This window comes from Erinaceus europaeus, chromosome 8 (genome assembly GCF_950295315.1).
Source record: "Erinaceus europaeus chromosome 8, mEriEur2.1, whole genome shotgun sequence".
NCBI lineage: Eukaryota > Metazoa > Chordata > Mammalia > Eulipotyphla > Erinaceidae > Erinaceus > Erinaceus europaeus.
In genome coordinates, this window is record NC_080169.1 from 121,900,317 (window position 1) to 121,920,024 (window position 19,708).

The window sequence follows — 19,708 nt, forward strand, 5'->3', positions numbered from 1 at the left end:
AACATGTCAAAGACTCAGCCTATGTATTAAAAAGACTCAGTCTGTGCTTTAAAAAGTTCGAGACATACAATCAAATTTTCCCCTCTCATATTAATTAAACAGTGATTTATATGACTACAAATAAATGGAAGTGTACATAAACACCATTCCCACCACCAAAAGACTGTGTCCCATCCCAGCCCCATGCAGCCCCAGGGAAAGCAGATTCTATCAATAAGCAGTGAGTGAATCCCAGGAGAACGTGGTCTACAACTATCAAAGGGGTGGTGGTGTGGTTGACACCTTCCAGGCTAAAGACAAAGGACAGGTGTCTTGAAGGCAGATCACTTCTATCTTGAGACAATCTGAGTTTTGATTAAGGTGGTAAATTCATTCTTGAGAGCTTGTTTGGAGGTTCTAGAAGGGGAGCGCAGCTACTCGTATCCCCTCGACCGAAGACCGGTGGGGAAGGCCGTCCTCTTCGACCGAGCGCGCAGCTTTGGGAGGGACGCACATGGAGCGGTGAGGGAGGAAGGGGACACCCGCCTAGCCAGCCAGATTAGCCGAATCAACCCTGGCGATCAATGGGGTGACAGATGTCGCAGCCAGATCGCCCTCACATCCGGTAAATTCATTCTTATGCTCTTAGAAGAAATAGTGTCATTTTCTAAGAAAAACACCCTGCACTTTTGCATGAATAGGAGAGGAAAGTTTTATTACAATAACAATGAGCAGTCAAACATTATTGGGAGCAGGGCAGTGGGTAAGCAGTCGAGTGGTGGACATGGGTGGGCACAATTTCACAGGGGCAGGGAAACTGGCTATTCTGCAAGCTGGTTACATGAGGTTGGTCACAGAGTTTCCAAGATACATCTGAATATACTGAACGCTGTTCTCTTATCTGTTAACTCTCTCCCACTCTAATATTTGACTTAGTTACACTCTGAAAGAGTTAGTGAATATTTTCCAGAAGGCTTTTTGTTCTACCATGTGAAAACTCTAGTAAAATATAGAGTCCATCTTGAAAAACAACGAAGCTAATTTAGCTAGAGATAAGTCCAAAAGCCTTTCATTCTAACTGACTATATAATGCAGAGAAAATTTTGGGTAAGGTGATCATTGTGGTGCCCATGGTAAAAATAAGTGAGAAGAAGCTACAGGCAGAGGTGATGTGCTCATCTATAAAGAACTGAAAGTGGCAAGGTTAATGATGGAAAAAGTGGAAAAAGGTCAAAGTTGCTTTCTTGGGTCTCTACCTTTGAGAAGGAATTCACAAGGTTGGAAGCTGAATGCTTCTGCTCTGAAGCTTCACAAATAAAAATATTGACCTTCCCTTGTTAATCAATAAACTATTTGACAACTCTAATCAGAGAACACTCTTAAGAGTCTGACTAAAAGCAAATGTTTTATAATATGGGTAGAACCACTTAGATAAAAGTTTGGAAATACAAGAGTTTTGTGAAGTTTAATCTTCCCTAAATAAATTTAACACATATAACATGCCACCTTTAAGTGCTCCCAAAATTTTATCAAGGAACCCAGGCTGACTCTCAACTTCTCTTCTGGCATTTTGTTGCCTGACCATGAAGTGAGACCTTGTTTCCGCTATCTCCCTTTCCATCTGTGTCCTTTTTGCTTGCTGCTCTAGTTTATCCTCCAGATTTCTGATTCTCTCTTCATATTCCTCTTTTATCTTTGCTACCTCTCGCTTCAGTTCTGCTCTATAGTGCTCTTGTCTTTCCTGGGTCTGTCTCTGAATCTCCTCCTCAGCCTGCCAGTACATCTTGTTAGTGTAGCATCCTCCCCCGTTCTCCATCACCACCCGCTGGACCAGGGACAGAAGCTGTGCCCTCTGAGCCTCCTGCTCAGCTCCTGTTGCTCTGTTGTTAAATGCACAGCAGTGACCACTGAACTTGCCCACCAGCTCTCGAATCACTGCTGGAGCTTCCCGTAAGTAATCATGAAAATCCATGCCATCAAGGTCATCTTTCCGAGTGAACAAGAGGATCATGTATCTCTTAGCCGCATCCCCAAACAGTTTCAGCATCTTCTCGGTGGCCCTGTGCTCTTCCTGGGTGTAGCGGCCCAGCGGGACCACCAGAAGCAGAGCGTGAGGACCCGGGGAGGTCAGGACAAGGCAGCGGGCAATCTCCCTGCTGGTCTCTGCATCTGAGACCTCAGTGTCAAAAATGCCTGGCGTGTCCACCACCACCACTTCTCTCCCGTTCCAGGAGCTGGTGCCTTTCTCACAGACCTTGGTGATGGACTTTGAAGAAAGGCTGGACTGGAACACCTTCTCTCCCAGGATGCTGTTGCCCGTTGCACTTTTCCCTGCTCCTGTCTTGCCCACCAGGACAAGTCTCAGCTGTGAATCATTGGGCTCTTGCTTCCCAAGTTCTGTGAAACAACGAGACAAAAGCCCAGGGTTAGGAGCAACTCCAGCCACTATTCCCACTACTTCTCTTCCCACATAGTGTCCTGTCCTATTGTCCCCTCTGTCCCGTCTCCACAGAGTGCCTCCTGCACTCATATCAAGACCCACGGGCTGCATGTTCCTCTTGCAGACCTTGGAGAACAATCAACTACTTTGCAGGTTCCCTTGAACTTCTTTCTCTGAACTTTTTTTTTTAGATCGGTGACCCAAAGAGCTTGAAACAAAGCAGTTTCATAAGGAAACACTTACTGTTGATAAGCCCTTCCTCTCAGGGTCCTAAATGATTAACCCCAATTCTGCCTTTAGGTCACCCAATCTCCTTGCTGGTCTCAGTATCTGAGACCTCACTGTCAAAAATGCCAGGTGTGTCCACTACAACTTCTCTATGCTTCCCAATTTATATTTAAAATTTAAGTCTTTCTCTTCTCCACCCAAAGTCAGATAGGTTCATTGCACATTCCTCACACATTCTAGATGACAAAGGGACACCACTGTAGAATGACAAGTATCCCTTTATTGTCACTTGTGCATTCAGCCAGTTTGTAGACTGGCCCACAGTAACACAGCACACATGGCATTGAAGTTCAAGGCTGGAGCTTCATCAGACCAAGAAAAGGCAAAGAAACACATGTCAACAGAAATCCAGGCATTTAAAAAATATTTTAAATTAAGGTGTTGATGAATTATAGCCAACATATTGATCAGTCTCAAGTAGCTTTAAAATTTCTTGAAATTTTCAATAAATATAAACAAGGCAGAGCCAAGATGGTGACTTGGAGACCACACCTGGTGTGAGCTCCAAAAAGAAGCAGCTGTCAACCTGGGATTTTACAGAGAGGGAGAGCAAGGGGTGGTCAGGGGTAACACCAAAAAAGAGTCCTATAACCGCCTCTTGGGCTGGCAAACAAAGGCCGAAAGGACAAAGAAAGGAAAATCTTTGGCTTGACTATTTATGAACTCACCCTCCCCCCCCCAAAAAAAAAAAACCCAGCCCCCACAGGCTGGCCAACTGCTCCTATCAGGCTTCTTTTGGAGCTATTTTCTTCACCAAGATTCCTGCATCAGCAGGGGGGTCATTCCAAGCCTTTTTTTTTTCTCCTTTCTTTTTGTAGGGGGTTGGAGCTTTATTTAAATGACAGAATACTTGAGCAATCAGCCCAGCCTGGGAAAGACTAGCTGGAGGTTTTTTTTATATATATAATATACTTTTTATATTTGGTTGTATTTGCTTAGTTTAGGAAGAGAAACAGGCTGTGTGCAGCCAATCTGGAGTGGTCTAAGCTACAGACTGACTTTTAAGGATTTTTACTCTATTTTATTGTATAATTATTATAATTATATGCACGTGTCCCTTTCCCCTCCTCTTCAGGTTGACCAAAATTAACTGTTGTTGTACTATCCATTGTGGGTGTACTATCAGATCAGTGGGTTGAAAAGTAAAAGGGAGGGACCCTTCAAAACTGAAGAAGCTGTGCTCAGCATAAGCAGGTGCTATCTTGCTGTTCCAATTATTTGCTTCTCTACTCAGCTTGAATAAGAGACCCAATTTTCCATCTTCCTCAAGCAGCTGTGACAATATTAGGTTGACAGTTCCACCCACTCCTGAAACACACCAAAAGTGAGCAGCTTCAGGGATCCAGGATCCAGTCAACTAGAAACTATCTCATACCACATATAAACAGCAACACCCAGCACAAACATTTCAAAAGACAACAAATACAATGGTCAAATAGAAAAAGAAACATTGGAGAAATGAACCAGGACAAAAGCCCCAACAAGCCAGATGCAAAAGAAAATGAGTAACATAACTCAACCACATGTTGTCTGCAGGAATCTCTTAACTCAACAGAACAAACACAGACACAAAGTGAAAGAATGGAAAACTATCATACAAGCCATTGGATCACAAAAAGGACAGGAACAGCTATTCTCACATCTGACATGATAGACTTTAAAATAAATAAAGTAATGAAAGATAGGGCTGAGTACTACTTAATGCTCAGAGGATCAGTCAACCAAGAGGGCCTAACAATTATTAACACCTGTGTACCTAATGAGGGGTCGTCTAGATACATCAGACGTCTACTGAAAGAGCTACAGCAATGTACCAGTAGCAATACAGTAAAGTAGGAGACATCAACACCCCTCTCTCTCAACTTGACAGATGATCTAGACAGAGAATTAATAAGCAAATGAGGGAATTAAATGATAGATAAACCAGAACCACTGAACATTTTCAGAGTCATTCACCCCAAGAAACTGGAATACATATACTATTCAAGTCCTCATTTGTCATTCTCAAGGACAGACCATATGTTAGGCCACAAAAACAGTGTCAACAAATTCAAAAGCATTGAAATCATCCCAAGTATCTTCTAAGGCCACAGTGGAATTAAATTAATACCTAACAACAACAAAAACAAAAATGAGTGAAAGTCCAAAAATATGGAAACTCAACATTACACTACTTAACAACTACTGGGTCAAAGAGAAAATAAAGGAAGAAACTAAAATGTTTTGATAGTTCAATGAACATGAAGACACAACCTATCAAAATATCTGGGACAGAGCTACAGCAGTTCTGAGAGGGAAGTTGGCTTCATAGAAGGTGAAAGTGATGGTGATTTATGCAGGCATGTGAAGCTATATGGTCTCAAGGTCTATAATATTGTAAGACCCTCTTAAGTCACTAAGAAAACAAAGAGAGGAAAAATAGAGGCATATTTATCTTTGTTCATCCTTTTTGTGATGCCATATTACAAGGAAGACTTGAAGATGCTCTGCAGGGATGGGGAAGTAGGATGGATGCCCACGGCCCGTTCTCAGGCTGGGACACTCTGCTGTAGCTAGAGAGTGAGGGGCTAATAAGACAGGGGAGCCTCCTCCCACCTCTGCTCCCTCCATCTGCACAGTGGAGGCCCCATCCCCCTCTCACCATGGCTGCTCCTGGGCTCTCTGTGGATTGGGGATGCCATTGGAGTTTGACTTTCTGTGGATAAAAAAACACAGTCATTTTCAGGAAATGGAGAATAACAAAGAATTTATTCCTATGAGAGTCAGCATTTTCTTTTTACTTATATATTGGGTGTAACAGAGAGAAATTGAAATGGGAGGCAGAGACACACAGGGAGAGAGGAAGATAGACACCTGCAGACTTGCTTTGCCATTTATTTATTTTAATATTTATTTTATTTATTTATTCATTCCCTTTCGTTACCCTTGTTGTTTTACTGTTGTAGTTATTGTTGTCGTTGTTGTTGGATAGGACAGAGAAATGGAGAGAGGAGGGGGAAGACAGAGAGAAAGACAGACACCTGCAGACCTGCTTCACCACTTGTGAAGTGACTCCCCTGCAGGTGGAGAGCCAGGGCTCGAACCGGGATCCTTTCGCTGGTCCTTGCGCTTTGCATGGTGCCACCTGCGCTTAACCCGCTATGCTACAGCCTGACTCCTGCTTTGCCATTTATTAAGGAGGTGGGGAGCAGGGCTTGAACTTTACTGGCTGTGCCACTGCCTGGCTCTCTGAATCATTGCTTAGATTGTCAGTTATATGTTATTGTTATTGTCAAGTTATACTGGAAAAGTCTAGGAAAAATGTCCCTGCCTGTAAGCGAGGCTGGTAAGGAAAGTTCAGGGGCTAGGCAGTGGCACACACCATTAATTAAACATAGTATGAAGTCTGTAGACTGGACCTCCCTCAGAATTCAGTCTGGAGTTTTGAAGGGCATCTCACCCAGAACTCAGCCCAAACTGAGCCCTTGACCTGCCCCCAGCCAGTTCTGCCCCCTGGTCCCCATGTCAACTAGTGACATCACCACCCAGCCAGGGGCTCAAGCAGAATCCTCGGTTCAGCTATGACTCTTCTGTCCTCCACGACCAGCCGTCTGCCACCAACACCTGTTAATATATTTATTTAGACGGGAAATGTATCATTTCCACCTTTACATAACCCAGTCAGTGAGCTCTCCAGAGAGCTCTTTGCTGTGCTGTCTGTCAGCACAGTCCTGGCCCCTGTCAGATCCCAACCCACCCAGCAGACACCCGGAGCCCCAGGTCCCTCCACGCTTTACCCCTCTGAGGGCTCTCTGCCAGGCTCACCTGCTCTTGAAGAAGTTGAGAAGCTCTCAAAATCCTCTCCGGAGAAGCCTGGGAGCTGGTGCTTCTGTTTTCAGAGAATGGAAGTGTTTGCACCATTTGAAGCCTCAGCTTCTAGCAGTTCAGGATGGGTGGAGCCAGTGAGGAGTCCTGGTGGCTTTAAAGAGACAGAAATACTGCCTTTCACAGGTGGTGTTTGCATTTTACCAAATAGATGACATGTTCCTTACTCACCCAAAATAATCAACCTTGATTAGATTGAATTACAGTGACAGAGACAACACTTTGGGATGACACAGCATTGGCTAGGAAGCCAGGATCCCTGCCTGCTCACCATCCCTGCTGGAATGGGAGACACAGAGAAATGCAGAGCAAGTCCAACAGGAAATGTGGTGTTTCCACATTTAGAACCTGCCGCACTCCAGTGACTGGATACAGTGGAAGTGAATAAAACAGAAAAGCCCTTCAGGGAGTTTTCAAGCTTCAATTCAAATATTAAAACCACTGTGGTAGGAAGTCAAAACATAAAACCATTGGGAACCAAGACAAAAGACACACGAGGCTGGAGAAATGGACTCAAAGGACCAGACATGTCCTCTGTTCTTCTCACTTGGCTCCTGGGGGCTGAACACATACTCAACCTGAGAATTCACTGACCTCTCTGCTGGCTGCAGACTCAAGCTTCCCTGTGAACATTTATTTTTTGTTGTTGTTGTTGTTGACCTCCAGGGTTATTACTGAGGCTCTGTGCAGACACTAGGAATCTACTACTCCTGATGGCCATTGTTTCATTTTACTGGATAGGACAGAGAGAAATTGAAGGAAGGGGGAGATAGATAGATATATAGATAGATAGAAAGATAGACACCTGCAGACCCACGTCACCAAGTGTGAAGCTTCCCTCCTGTATGTGGGGAGCTGGGGGTTCGAACCCAGAGCCTTGCAGGGTCCTTGAACTTCATACTATGTGTGCTAAACCAGATGTACCACTGCCTGGACCCTGAACCTTCCTTCCTAGCCACGCTCATGGACAGAGGCATTTTTCTAGACTTTTCCACTTAATGGTTCCAATGTTCTCTAAAAATATGTTTGAAGTGAGAGTCTGGTTTTGCAAGCTCTTATGGTTGAGCAGTTACCCCAGTGTCTGTGGAATTTCCATTAGTAGTTTAGGGATTACTACCTGCTATGCTTGTCTGTCAGCAAGGCTCTTCCCATGAGTGGTGCTATCCCTGGTGAGTGGAGAGCTTTCATTCTCTGCTGAGCACCGATTCCCCACCCAGGCGACTCAGTGGGAGAACTGCAGGAAACAGTGTTTACTGAGAAGGAAGTGAAAGCAGCAAGGCCAAACCAAAACAAGGGGCCAAAGCAGATGGTTGGTTCTTTAAGGTTTTTTTTTTTTCTTTTCTTCTCCAGGGTTATTGCTGAGGCTTGGTGCCTGCACTATGAATGCACTACTCCTGGAGGCCATTTCTCCCATTTTGTTGCCCTTGTTGTTATTATTGCCCTTGTTATCATTATTGTTGCCATTACCATTGCTGGTGATGGATAGGACAGACAGAAATGGAGAGAGGAGGGGAAGACAGAGAGAAGGAGAGAAAGATAGATACCTGAAGACCTGCTTTGGGCTTGTGAAGTGACCTCCTTGAAGATGGGGAGCCGGGGGCTCAAACCGGGATCCTTATGGTGGTCCTTGAGATTCAAGTAATGTGTGTTTAACCCACTGTGCTACCATCTGTCCCCTGGTCTTTAAGGGATTTTAGAGACAGACTGCTTTAAATTTTTATTAAACAGGCCAGTGGGTGTGCACATCTGATCCAGTGTACACATTATCATGCACAAGGACCTGGGTTCACAGCCCTGATCCCCACGTGCAAGGGGAAATTTCACAAATGGTGAAGAAGAGCTGAAAGTGTCTCTCTTTATCTCTGCCTCTCTACCTCTCCCTTTTCTTTCAATTTCTTTCTGCATCTATTCATTCAACAAACAAATAAACAGAGAAATAAGATACTTATGAAATAATAAATTATTTTTATTAAAATAGCAACTGAAGGAAAGTATAGGGGATTATATTTTCTCAGAGTGGAGAGTGGGCAGCCAGTTCAGGTGACTGGCTCAGCTTCCCTCCTGTGGGGTGATTGTGAAAGCATGGTAGAGCATGGGGAACTCCATCATAAAGATGGAGGTCTGAAAAGATACCCCACCTGTCAGTCTCTTCCTTTCAGGGTCGAGCATGGAGGGAAAAGCTTTCCTGACTCAGTTTCTCCTTGTCAGTATCCCAAGCATCACAAAAACCTACACCCCCTAACACTTAACTCATTTCCTTGTTACAAACCAAATGGTTGCCTGCTTGAAGTTCACTACAAGTTCACCATCTTTGATCACATACAAACTATATCATCCTATCCTGTCAGTAGAATAACAGTAAGGCCCACACTCCATTTTCTCGTTCTTTGATCACAATTACTCCATATATCGATATTCTGCCTTGACCAAAAGGCTTTTCTCTGTCTGCCTCTCCATTTATGGTTTAATTAACGTGTTTTTCTAAATACCTTCAGTTAATTACTCTCTTACCCAATAGCCACTAATCACCCCTGAACTCTCCTCTACCCTTATCAATTCTCTTCATTCCCTAGATCCTTCACCATGAAGGTTCTGACCTTTAAAAACCCATCATTATTGTCACATGTGAAAAATGTCCTTTGTTCCCTTCTGCTATTTAAACCCTGCCTTCTGTACAATATATTGGATTGTTTGCAACTAAATGGTCCCTGGTCTCTTCCTGTTGTTAGCCACTAGAGTTAACACAAGAGGTCAGTCTGGTTGCCTTCTGTTGCGAGGCCCCCAACGCGAGTTCCAGCACCCTCCCACCATATCAGGACCTGCAACACCTCTGGCAGACCTATCCTGCTGGTCACACACAACAGAGGGCCCAGTCTGGGTTCTCCAACCTCCAGTCTCCTGCCCCTCCATTTGTCATCACAAACCTACCAATATTTGTGTTCCTAATGACAAGACTCTCCCACCATTGGATAGCAGGGTGGCCATGGCTGGGACCTAATGCTCAGCAGAGAAGCAATTACAAAATCCAGAACTCCCACCTCCTGCACCCCAAAAACAACTTTGGTTCATACTCCCAGAGGTGGAGAAATGTTAGGGAGAGGTGACCTGAGGGCTCTGAACCCTGATGGAATCATCAGAACAGGGAGAGAGAAGAGGAAAAGAAGTAGTAACACGTATAGGTGTGACCTAGAAAGGAAGCAAAGGCAGGGTGGTAGAGAAAATGAGATATATGTATTTAGAGAAAGAACAGTCAACCCACATCTGTGACCTTGGGAGAACCACTGAAGTTTCCAGTGGAGGTTATGGGGACACAGAACTCTGGGGGTGGGAGTGGTGTGGAATTATACCTCTAGTATCTCATAATTTTGTAAATCTATAGTAAATCACAAAAAGTATCTCTGTATTTATATCAGTAACTGTCTATCCCATCAATCTGACCCAGGGTTCATATCTCTATTTCTATTTAGATCAGGAGCCTGTGTAGACTCTGAGTCACTGTCAGTCTGAGTTCGCAGTCTGTGGTCACAGCTGGGAACATTCTAGTTTATACTCATTTCAGGAGCCATCTTCCTCAAGTGGCAGAGTAGGCTGACCCAGCCTTCCCATTGCTGCTCTACAGTGAGGACCTAAAGAGACCAACATGGATGTTGTTCCTGATGTTAAGTGACCAGTGATGGTGGAGAGAGGGATCCATTAGAGGTCTAGGCCCATCATATTTGTGTGGGAATCCCAAGGATTTCCTAACTAAGGCCCCAGATGATGGGGTGGACTGGTACTGACCAAAAAGGCCATCATCAAAGTAAACATTTTTAGCTCTATTTGAAACTTTGACACCATTTTAAGAGACAATATTTTTAGTCCACCTGTGTGTTAGCTATCAGGATCAGGTAAAAATTACTAAAGTCCTGGGCCCTTTGGAACATACCTAAAATAGACTTTATAGCTTCTTTCCAACAGAAGATACCCAATTTCATCTGCTCTATTCCCACTTTTGGGTCCCTGTTTATCAAACAATTTGTCCTGCTTCTATATTACTGTCTCTCAGCCACCAAGTTGCAGATGCTACCATGACGACATCCTGAGTTCTCTGGCAGACAATCTTACCCACTCTACTTCCCCAAAGCCCTGCCCTAGTAGGGAAAGATAGAATCAGGCTGGGGGTATGGACCCACCTGCCAGCACCATATCAAGCAAAGAAGCAATTACAGAAGCCAGACCTTCCACCTTCTGCACCCCATAAGGAATTTGGTTCAGCTCTCTTTCCAGGGACTACCATGTGACCATGAAGCCTGTGAGTTCTTTCCTCTCTCTCTCTCTCTGTCTGTCTGTCTATCCATAAAATTCTTCTTAATAAAAGTTTAATTTACCTGGAAAAAAAAAGAATTTGGTCTATACTCCCCGAAGGAATTTCTGATTTTTAATCCATTTTGACTTGACCTTGGTGTATGGTGTTAAGTGGTTCCTTTCTTTCTTCTCAAGACTGTATTAGTAATATTAGGTATTTTCTGGTTCCAGATAAACATTCACAGCTTTTTTATATTTTCCTAAGTAATATTGGGTGGTACTTGCCTTTCATTAGACTTTTGAAACAACTCTCAGCAAAAAGGAGCAATATGCAGGAAGTCTGAACACCACATGGACAATTATAGGAAATACCTCTTGCTTTCAAATGTTTTAAAACACTTCCTCAACTAGTCAAATCCCTTTGAGGTTAGGACCAGTAAAATTATTAACGTGAGTTCAAGGGTGTGTCCCTGCTTCATGTACCACAAACTAATCTGGTTCCTGGACAAGGCAGTAAAATCCTAACACAAGCTGGCACCAGATGGACCCAAATTCCCCCCCAGAGACGTTACAACTGAGGTTACAGACCCCCACCAAGAATGAAGAAACCCTGGCAGGAAGGACTCCATGATGGCACAAGCCAAATGACTCCCGGCAAAATGAAACTCCCTGGGTGATTTGCCAATGAACTCAGAAAACTCTTCCATGCAAATATTCAGACAACAAATGCAATAGTTGCCTCTTTTGTCAAAACCATCTCCAGCAGATAAACTTAAACATATCTTTATTGCTTAACCAAGAAAGGGGAATATGTTGGGGCATATTTAGAGAGTGTATCTGATAACTTCAGGTTTAATGTGTAACTCAAATATGAAAGGACTTTGTACTCAATGTATGGTCTTTGACTCTTCAAAGAAAGAAAGAATGTTAAAGAGCGAAAGATCTTATGTGAGCAGAAGCCTCAAACAAAGATCATTGACTCAACTTATTTTTTTTTTGTGATTTAATATTGATTTACAAAATTATAAGATAACAGGGGTATAATTCCACACTGTTCTATTAATTCCACACAGAGTTCTGTATCCCCATTCCCTCCATTGGAAACTGTAGTGGTTCTCCCAAGATCACAGATATGGGCTAATTCTATAACTTTATATATTTATGTCACCCCTTCTTTTTGATGGTTCTGTCTTCACTTCCTTTCCAAGTCATCCTTACACCTATTACTATTTCTGGGTGTCTTTCTTTTTTTTACTTTTTCTCTTAGATAAGAGAAACAGTGCCTGACTTTCTCTGGTGTTTTCCAGATTCATTTCTCTTTTACTGATGGTGTAAAAAAAAGATTTTCTTCCAACTATGACACCATCTCCCCAGACAGTAACCTGGGTCCACCTGCATGTTAGTTGCCAGATTCAAGGCAAAAACTACTGAAGTCATGGGCCCTGAGAATATACCTACAACAGACCTACTAGCTCTTTCTAAAATGGAGACCCCAAATCTTCCCCTGCAATATTCCAGCCTTTAGGTTCATGATTAGTCAACAGTTTGTTCTGCTCTATATCTTAACTCTTTTTCAGCCGCCAAGTTCCAGATGCTAACATGATGCCAACCGGACTTCCCTGGGCAGATGACCCCACCAGTATGTCCTGGAACCCAGCCTCCCCAGACCCCTGCCCCACTAGGGAAAGAGAGAGACAGGCTGGGAGTATGAATCGACCTGCCAACACCTATGTTCAATGGAGAATCACTTATAGAAGCCAGACCGTCCACCTTCTGCATCCCACAATGACCCTGGGTCCATACTCCCAGGAGGATAAAAAATAGGGAAGCTTTATAGGAAGGGGATGGGATACAGAGCTCTGGTGGTGGGAATTGTGTGGAATTGTACTCATATTATCCTATAGTATTGTCAATTTTTCTATTTATAAAAAAAGAACAACATGATTTTTGGTGACACTTAGGGTCCTGGTAGAATGGGGATACACCTAGCATTTTAGTGGGGTCTAAGCTAGACCTTGCTAGAGTTTTATTTAATTTTTTTTCTATTTACTTGTTTGATTCTAATAAAGGTTCTTATAGGGAAAATAATTGTCCTTTAGTTGATATGTTTTTTCTAGCGTATCTCTAGGCCAATAGTGTCCAGGGTTTCTTCTCCCTGATTTCAGGAGAGGACCACATAGCATTACTGCAGCAGAACAGTCATAAAGACAATGAGCTTATGGGGCCAGGTGGTGACACACCTCGTCAAGTGCTCACATTACAGGGCACAAAGACACAGGTTCAACTCCCCTGATCCCTACCTGCAGGGGGAAAGCTTCACAAGTGGTGAGCAATGCTGTAGGTGTTTGTCTCCTTCTCTACCTCCCCCTTTTATTTCAATTTCTCTGTCTCTATCCAATAGTAAATAAACAAAAATATAGAAAAAGATACTGAGATTAGATCTATAACTGTATAGGGTCTAACTATCGCTTCGTTCTAGCCTAAGGTGTTTATTCATGCCTATGATATTTGTCCTGCTTCCTGCTAGTGTTAATCTTTCTGGAATTTGGAATTGGGATGTATATTTAGGTGTGTGAATAAAAGGAGTCCAACCCCAAACGTGAGGTTTCACTAATTGCTCCCCCTTCAATGAGGATGCACAGAAATGATGTCATGTCTGGGCTTTCTCAGACAAAAAAAAAGATAGTAAAACAAACTTATCTTTGGGTAGTTTTTTGGTATTTTGCACTGCCAGCCAACATTGCACAGGGGATGGCTTTTATGCCAGTCCTATCCCATCCTGGCCTGTAGTTAGCATCTCTTCTTCTGGGAGTATCCCCCCGTCCCATCTCTTCTGAGTCCCCTGCAAGGACACTATCATCCCGGGTCGTCAGCAGCAGACAGTAGGCAAGTCCTGGGCTTCCTTTAGGGACTGTGCTGTGACACTCAATCTTCATACCTGTGTGGTTCAGGTGCTGTTTTATCTCTGCAGTTACCGCCCATAGCTGACTCCAAACAGGTAAACTGTGTTAGGACTAAGCTGCTCAATCCCTGGGCATCCTAATGGACATCACTTAGGGACCACTTCCTGTGTGAAGCCCTCCCAGCCCTTACGGACCACTTGCTCTGTGAAGTCCTCCCAGCCTGCCAAATTAAAAACATTTTTTTCTTTCTTTACTGGATATAGATAGCCAGAAATCAAGAGGTAAGATAGATAGATAGATAGATAGATAGATACCTGCAACCCTGCTTTACCACTTGCAAAGCTTTTCCCCTGCAGGTGGAGACATGGGGCTCAAACTCAGGCCCTTGTGTTTTGTAACTTCTGCGCTCAACCAAGTGTGCCACCACCAAGCCCTAGAGGGTACATCTTTTCCTTAATTCAGTGCCTTTCTTTTCTTTTTTAAATTGATTAAATTATGAACTTCAAGTCTGTTGGATAAGACAGGTACAATTCCATATCATTCCCACCACCAGAGTTCTGTGTCCCCCTTCCTCCACTGGAAACCTCCCTATTCTTTATGCCTCTGGGGTTCTGGACTCAGAATCATTATGGGCTGTAGAAGGTGGAAGGTCTGGCTTCTGTAATTGCTTCTCCATTGGACATGGATGTGTTGGCTGGTGGATTCACACCCCTAGTTTGTTTCTTTCTTTCCCTAGTGGGGTAGGGCCCTGGGAGGTGGGGTTCCAGACACATTGGTGATGTTGTCTGCCCAGGAAAATCAGGTTGTCATCATGGTAGCATTTGCACCGTGGTGGCTGAAAAGCATTAGGATATAAAGCAGAACAGATTGCTTAATAATCAGGAACCTAAAGGTAAGAATATAATAGATGAGATTTGGTTGCTCCACTTTGGGAAAAGCTAGAAAGTCTATTTTAGGTATGTTCCAAGGGGCCCGTGACTTTACTTATTCTTGCCTGAGCTCTGCAAGCTAACATGCAGGTGGGATAAAAGTACTGTATGGGGAGATAGTTGCAGAGCTAGGAATGAAACTAGAAATCTGGATCAAGGAAGAGATTAGCTCCCAAATGTTGGAAAAGTGTATAATATAATTCATTGTAACCCCCACTGATCTGATCTGGGGCCCATATTCAGCACAGGAGCCTTCATAACCTCTGCATCCCTGTAGGTCTGAGCTCGCTTTCTGTGGTCATAGCCTGGAACATTCTAGGCTGCATTCATTACAGGACCTGTCTTCCTCGAATGGCAGAGTATGTTGATCCAGACTCCCTTTGGAGAGTAGGGGCAGTCCTTACCATTGTTGATCCCCAATTGAGGGCATGGTCCTATGTGGGACTATGTGAAAGCTTGGTGGAGCTTAGGGAAGCTCTCCCATCCCTGGATGGAGGTCTGGAAAGACACCCTACTTGTTGGCCTCTCTCCTTATAGAGATGAGCCAAGAGGGAAAAGTCTCCCAGACTCAGTTTCTCCTTGTTAGTCTCTCAAGCTCACAGAAAGCCTGCAGGCCTCTCACACTTAGTTTTCCCTGCTAGCAGCAGGCCAAATGGCTGCCTGATTTAAGGTTCACTCAAAGTTCACACATCAACTTCACCTTTTGATCATAAAGGAGAACACACTCTATCATACACCCCTAACACCAGACAGTGAAAAGCCCCAAATCCTATTTCCTTGTGTCCTTTGATATCTGTGATTTACATCAAGTTTTGTTTTTCTTCTCCTCTACCTCACCTTACTGGTTTAACCTCTATGCTTCTCTCAAATGCCTTTGGATAATTAACTTGCTTGCATCATGGAGACTAATTGTCTTGATCTTTATGTATCTCATTGATTCTTGTCATACCAACTCCCTACCAAGGGGGCAAGCTGACCTTTAAGAAACCTGTAGTTTCTGACATATGTGAAAAATGTTCTTTGTTTAACTCAGTATAAAAGCCTGTGCCCATCTTCAAATAAATGGATGTTCATACCAGAGTATCTCCTGATGCCTTTTTCTAGTTCACGAAGTTACTACAACTGGTAACAATAGAATATTAGTAATATCTGTAACTTCTTGTCTGAAGAGCAGTAAGATATAAAGCAGGACAAAATATTTAATAAACAGAAACCCAAAAGTAGGAATACAGCAGATGAAATTTGGGGTCTGTGTGGAAGGAAGCTAGGAAGCCTACTTTATGTATGTTCCAAAGGGCCTATGACTTTATTAATTTTTTTTTGCATGAGCCTGATAACTTACATAGAGGTGGACTAAGAATATTGCAGAGAAAAGTGGTGTCAGAGTTAAAAATAGGACAAGAAAACTGGATTAGGGCAGAGTGTGTATCTCCCCAAATTGATGAAGATGTAGAAATTCAGTGAACTGGTATACATCTTCCAAGCTCAGAAGTTGCACCAACTTAGCTATGAGTGGGTTTGGGCCCAAGGTATGGTGTATAAATAATTGTCTCTCAGAGTAGATTTATCCTGGTTGGTCAAGCTGCAAGGTCTGAACCTGGTGTAATGTGAGGGACACTGAGGAAAAGGTGTTATTCCACATATTGGAGTGAAATCCAGGTGATGTCTTGGACCCAGTAGAATCCAATGAGGGTGTGACAATACTGCCATCACCCAGGGAGTCTCTGGTCTGTCTTCAACCCTCTGCCTCACAGTCACTTTTGAGGCACAGGAAACATGTATTATTTAGAAGCTTGTACTATTTAGTTGGTGCCAAGCATGAAGCGTAATAGTCTTCCTGCTTATATAAAGCTGCACTGAATTCCTCATTCCTCTAACAGGTCTGTCTCCCCACTGTCACTGGTCATCTCCATCAGGAACAACATACTGAATCCTCTTGTGGGCCTCTATAGGACTGCTGGCACTCACGTGGAGTGGCCCCAGCCAGTGGGTAAGCCACCGACCCTCCCTCACTGGCTCTTAGGGACCACGTGATTCAGAAGGGAGACATTGGGGAGTACTCTGGTACAAACACTCATTTATTTGGAGATGGGTACAGGATTATATAGAGAGTTAAACAAAGAACATTGCCACCGGTTGTTTCTGTTCTACCTGGTCTAGACTTTTGAGAGAGTCAGCATATCAAAGACTTAGCCTATGTAGTAAAAAGACTCAGTCTGTGTTTTAAGAAGTTTGAGACATACAATCAATTTTTCCCCTCTCATATTAATTAAATAGTGGTTTATATGACTACACTTTAATAGGAGTGTACATAAACACCATTCCAATCATGAAAAGACTGTGTCCCATCCCATCAATCCCATCCTCCCACTGCCCTGGAAAGCCAAATGTCCACCATTCCCCTCACCACAGGGTTTTACTTTGGTGCCCTACTCTCAATTTAATCAGATCCTGCTTTTAGTTTCCCTTTCTGTTTTTAACTTCTGTTGGTGAGTGGGATCATCCCATACTCATATTTATCTTTCTGATTTAGATCACTTCACATAATTCCTTCTAGCTCCATCCAAGATGGGTCAGATAAGGTGGGTTCATTGATTTCAATAGCTGCATAGTATTCCATTGTGTATATATACCACAGCTTTCTCAGCCACTCATCTGTTGTTGGGCACCTGGGTTGCTTCCAGGTTTTAGCTATTATAAATTGTGCTGCTATAATTGTGCATAGGTGTAAACATATCTTTTTGGTTGGGTGTTCTGGAATCCTTGGGGTACATCCCCAGGAGAGGAATTACTGGGTCATATGGAAGGTCCATGTCTAGCCTTGTGAGAGTTCTCCAGACTGCTCTCAAGAGAGGCTGGACCAATTTACATTCCCACCAGCAGTGCAGAAGGGTTCCTCTGTCCCCACAGCCTGTCCAGCATTTGTTGCTGCCGTCCTTTTTGATGTGTGCCATTCTCACAGGAGTGAGGTGGTATTTCAATGTTTTCTTTATTTGCATTTCTCTGACAATCAGAAACCTCGAACAGTTTTTCATATTTTTGTTAGCCTTTTGAACCTCCTTTGAAGTGAATGTTTTGTTCATATCCTCTGCCATTTTTGGATGGGGTCATTTGCTTTTTTGGTGCTAAGTTTGCTGAGCTCTTTGTATATTTTGGTGATTAGTCTCTTGTCTGACATATGGCATGTAAATATCTTCTCCCATTCTGTGAGGGGTCTCTTTGTGTGATAATTTCTTTTTTTAAATTTCTTTTTTATTTAAGAAAGGATAAATTAACAAAACCATAGGGTAGGAGGGGTACAACTCCACACAGTTCCCACCACCCAATCTCCATATCCCATCCCCTCCCCTGATAGCTTTCCCATTCTCTATCCCTCTGGGAACATGGACCCAGGGTTGTTGTGGGTTGCAGAGGGTGGAAGGTCTGGCTTCTGTAATTGCTTCCCCGCTGAACATGGATGTTGACTGGTTGGTCCATACTCCCAGTCTGCCTCTCTCTTTCCCTAGTAGGGTGGGTCTCTGGAGAAGCGGAGCTCCAGGACACATTGGTGGGGTCTTCAGTCCAGGGAAGCCTGGCAGGCATCCTGATGGCATCTGGAACCTGGTGGCTGAAATGTGTGATAATTTCTTTGGCTGTCAAGAAGCTTTTCAATTTGATGTGGTCCCATTGGTTTGTTTCTGCTTTAGTCTTCCTTGCATTTGGGTTTGTTTCATCAAAGATGCCCTTGAGGTTTAGGTGGGAAAGTGTTCCACCAATGTTTTCCTCTAAGTATTTGAGATTTTCTGGTCTACCATCCAGGTCCTTGATCCATTTAGAGTTGATTTTTGTTTCTGGTGAAGTAAGGTGGTTCAATTTCATTCTTCTGCATGTTACAACCCAGTTTTCCTAGCACCATTTATTGAAGAGAGCCTCCTTCTTCCATTTAATACTTTGGGCCCCCTTATCAAAAGTTAGATGTCCATAGATGTGGGGGTTTAGTTCTTGGATTTCAATTCTGTTCCACTGGTCTGTGTGTCTTTTTTGTTTCAGTACCAGGCTATTTTGATGATGATGGATTTATAATATAGTTTGGGTCTGGGAGTGTGATGCCTCAATTTCTGTTTCTTTTCCTCAATATGGTTTTGGCAGTTCTAGCTGTTTTCTGCCTCCAGATAAATGAATCTAGTTTTTGTTCTATTCTCATAAAGAAGCTTGGTGGAACTTTGATGGCTACTGCATTAAATTTGTATATGACTCTGGGGAGAATATTCATTTTGATGATATTTATTCTTCTGATCCATGAGTATCAGGGTGATGCCCCCTAGGTGTTTCCTCCTAACTTTCCTGCCTCAGAGATGCAAACCTTCACCCTGTTGCTGTAAAGGCTTTTCTCTTTCCTGCCCCTCACATCCTGATTCCACCTTCACAATTTCTTTCTTCAGGAATGTAGATTTCACCAGCCCCCAAATGTTCCAATCATTCTCTCTCATGGGGTGTGTGTGTGTAATAGGACATCACTGTTGACAGTCTCCTCTGCTGAAGTCAGAGTGGGCTTCTGGGTCAATAAGGAACACTGTGACCAGCTCTTTCTTCCTTTCTGCTAGAGCACCCCTGGGCCTTCATGGCTATCTGACTCTGCCATGATCAATAGATTTATTAGTTTATTCATTTTAGATACACAGTGAGACACAGAAAAAGAGAGAATATGGGGGAGGAGAGACCACCCCAGGAGGAGAATATGGAAGAGGAAGGAACCACAAAACTATCCCTGAAGTTTCAGTTTGTGCTTGGGACTCCTATATTGACTGGGGACTAGAATCCAGGTTCTCACACATACTAAAGGGTATGCTACCGGGGGAGTGATTGCCCACCCTCCGACCATCCGCTCTTCATACAAATTCTTTCCTCCTATGCACAACTCTAGAGAGAGTAGGATCCTGAGGTGAAACACTCACAAGGATTCTCACCCAACTTATCTTCTTTCTCAAATTCCTCTAGACTCTATCAAGCCAAGTTAGTATTTACTCTGATATTTTCTTTTC

General features: G+C 43.3%; 1 protein-coding gene across 1 annotated transcript; it reads right to left on the reverse strand.

Annotated features, from left to right (window-relative positions):
* Nucleotides 1–677: 677 nt before the first annotated feature.
* LOC103125055 (GTPase IMAP family member 4) lies at nucleotides 678–6,625 on the reverse strand. The gene is made up of 3 exons (XM_060196794.1): nucleotides 6,512–6,625; nucleotides 5,349–5,402; nucleotides 678–2,376 (listed from the first exon to the last, which is right to left on the reverse strand). The coding sequence occupies exons 2-3, from the start codon at nucleotides 5,386–5,388 to the stop codon at nucleotides 1,445–1,447; spliced, it is 972 nt and encodes a 323-aa protein (XP_060052777.1). The 5' UTR covers nucleotides 5,389–5,402; nucleotides 6,512–6,625; the 3' UTR covers nucleotides 678–1,444.
* Between the last annotated feature and the right edge of the window lie 13,083 nt (nucleotides 6,626–19,708).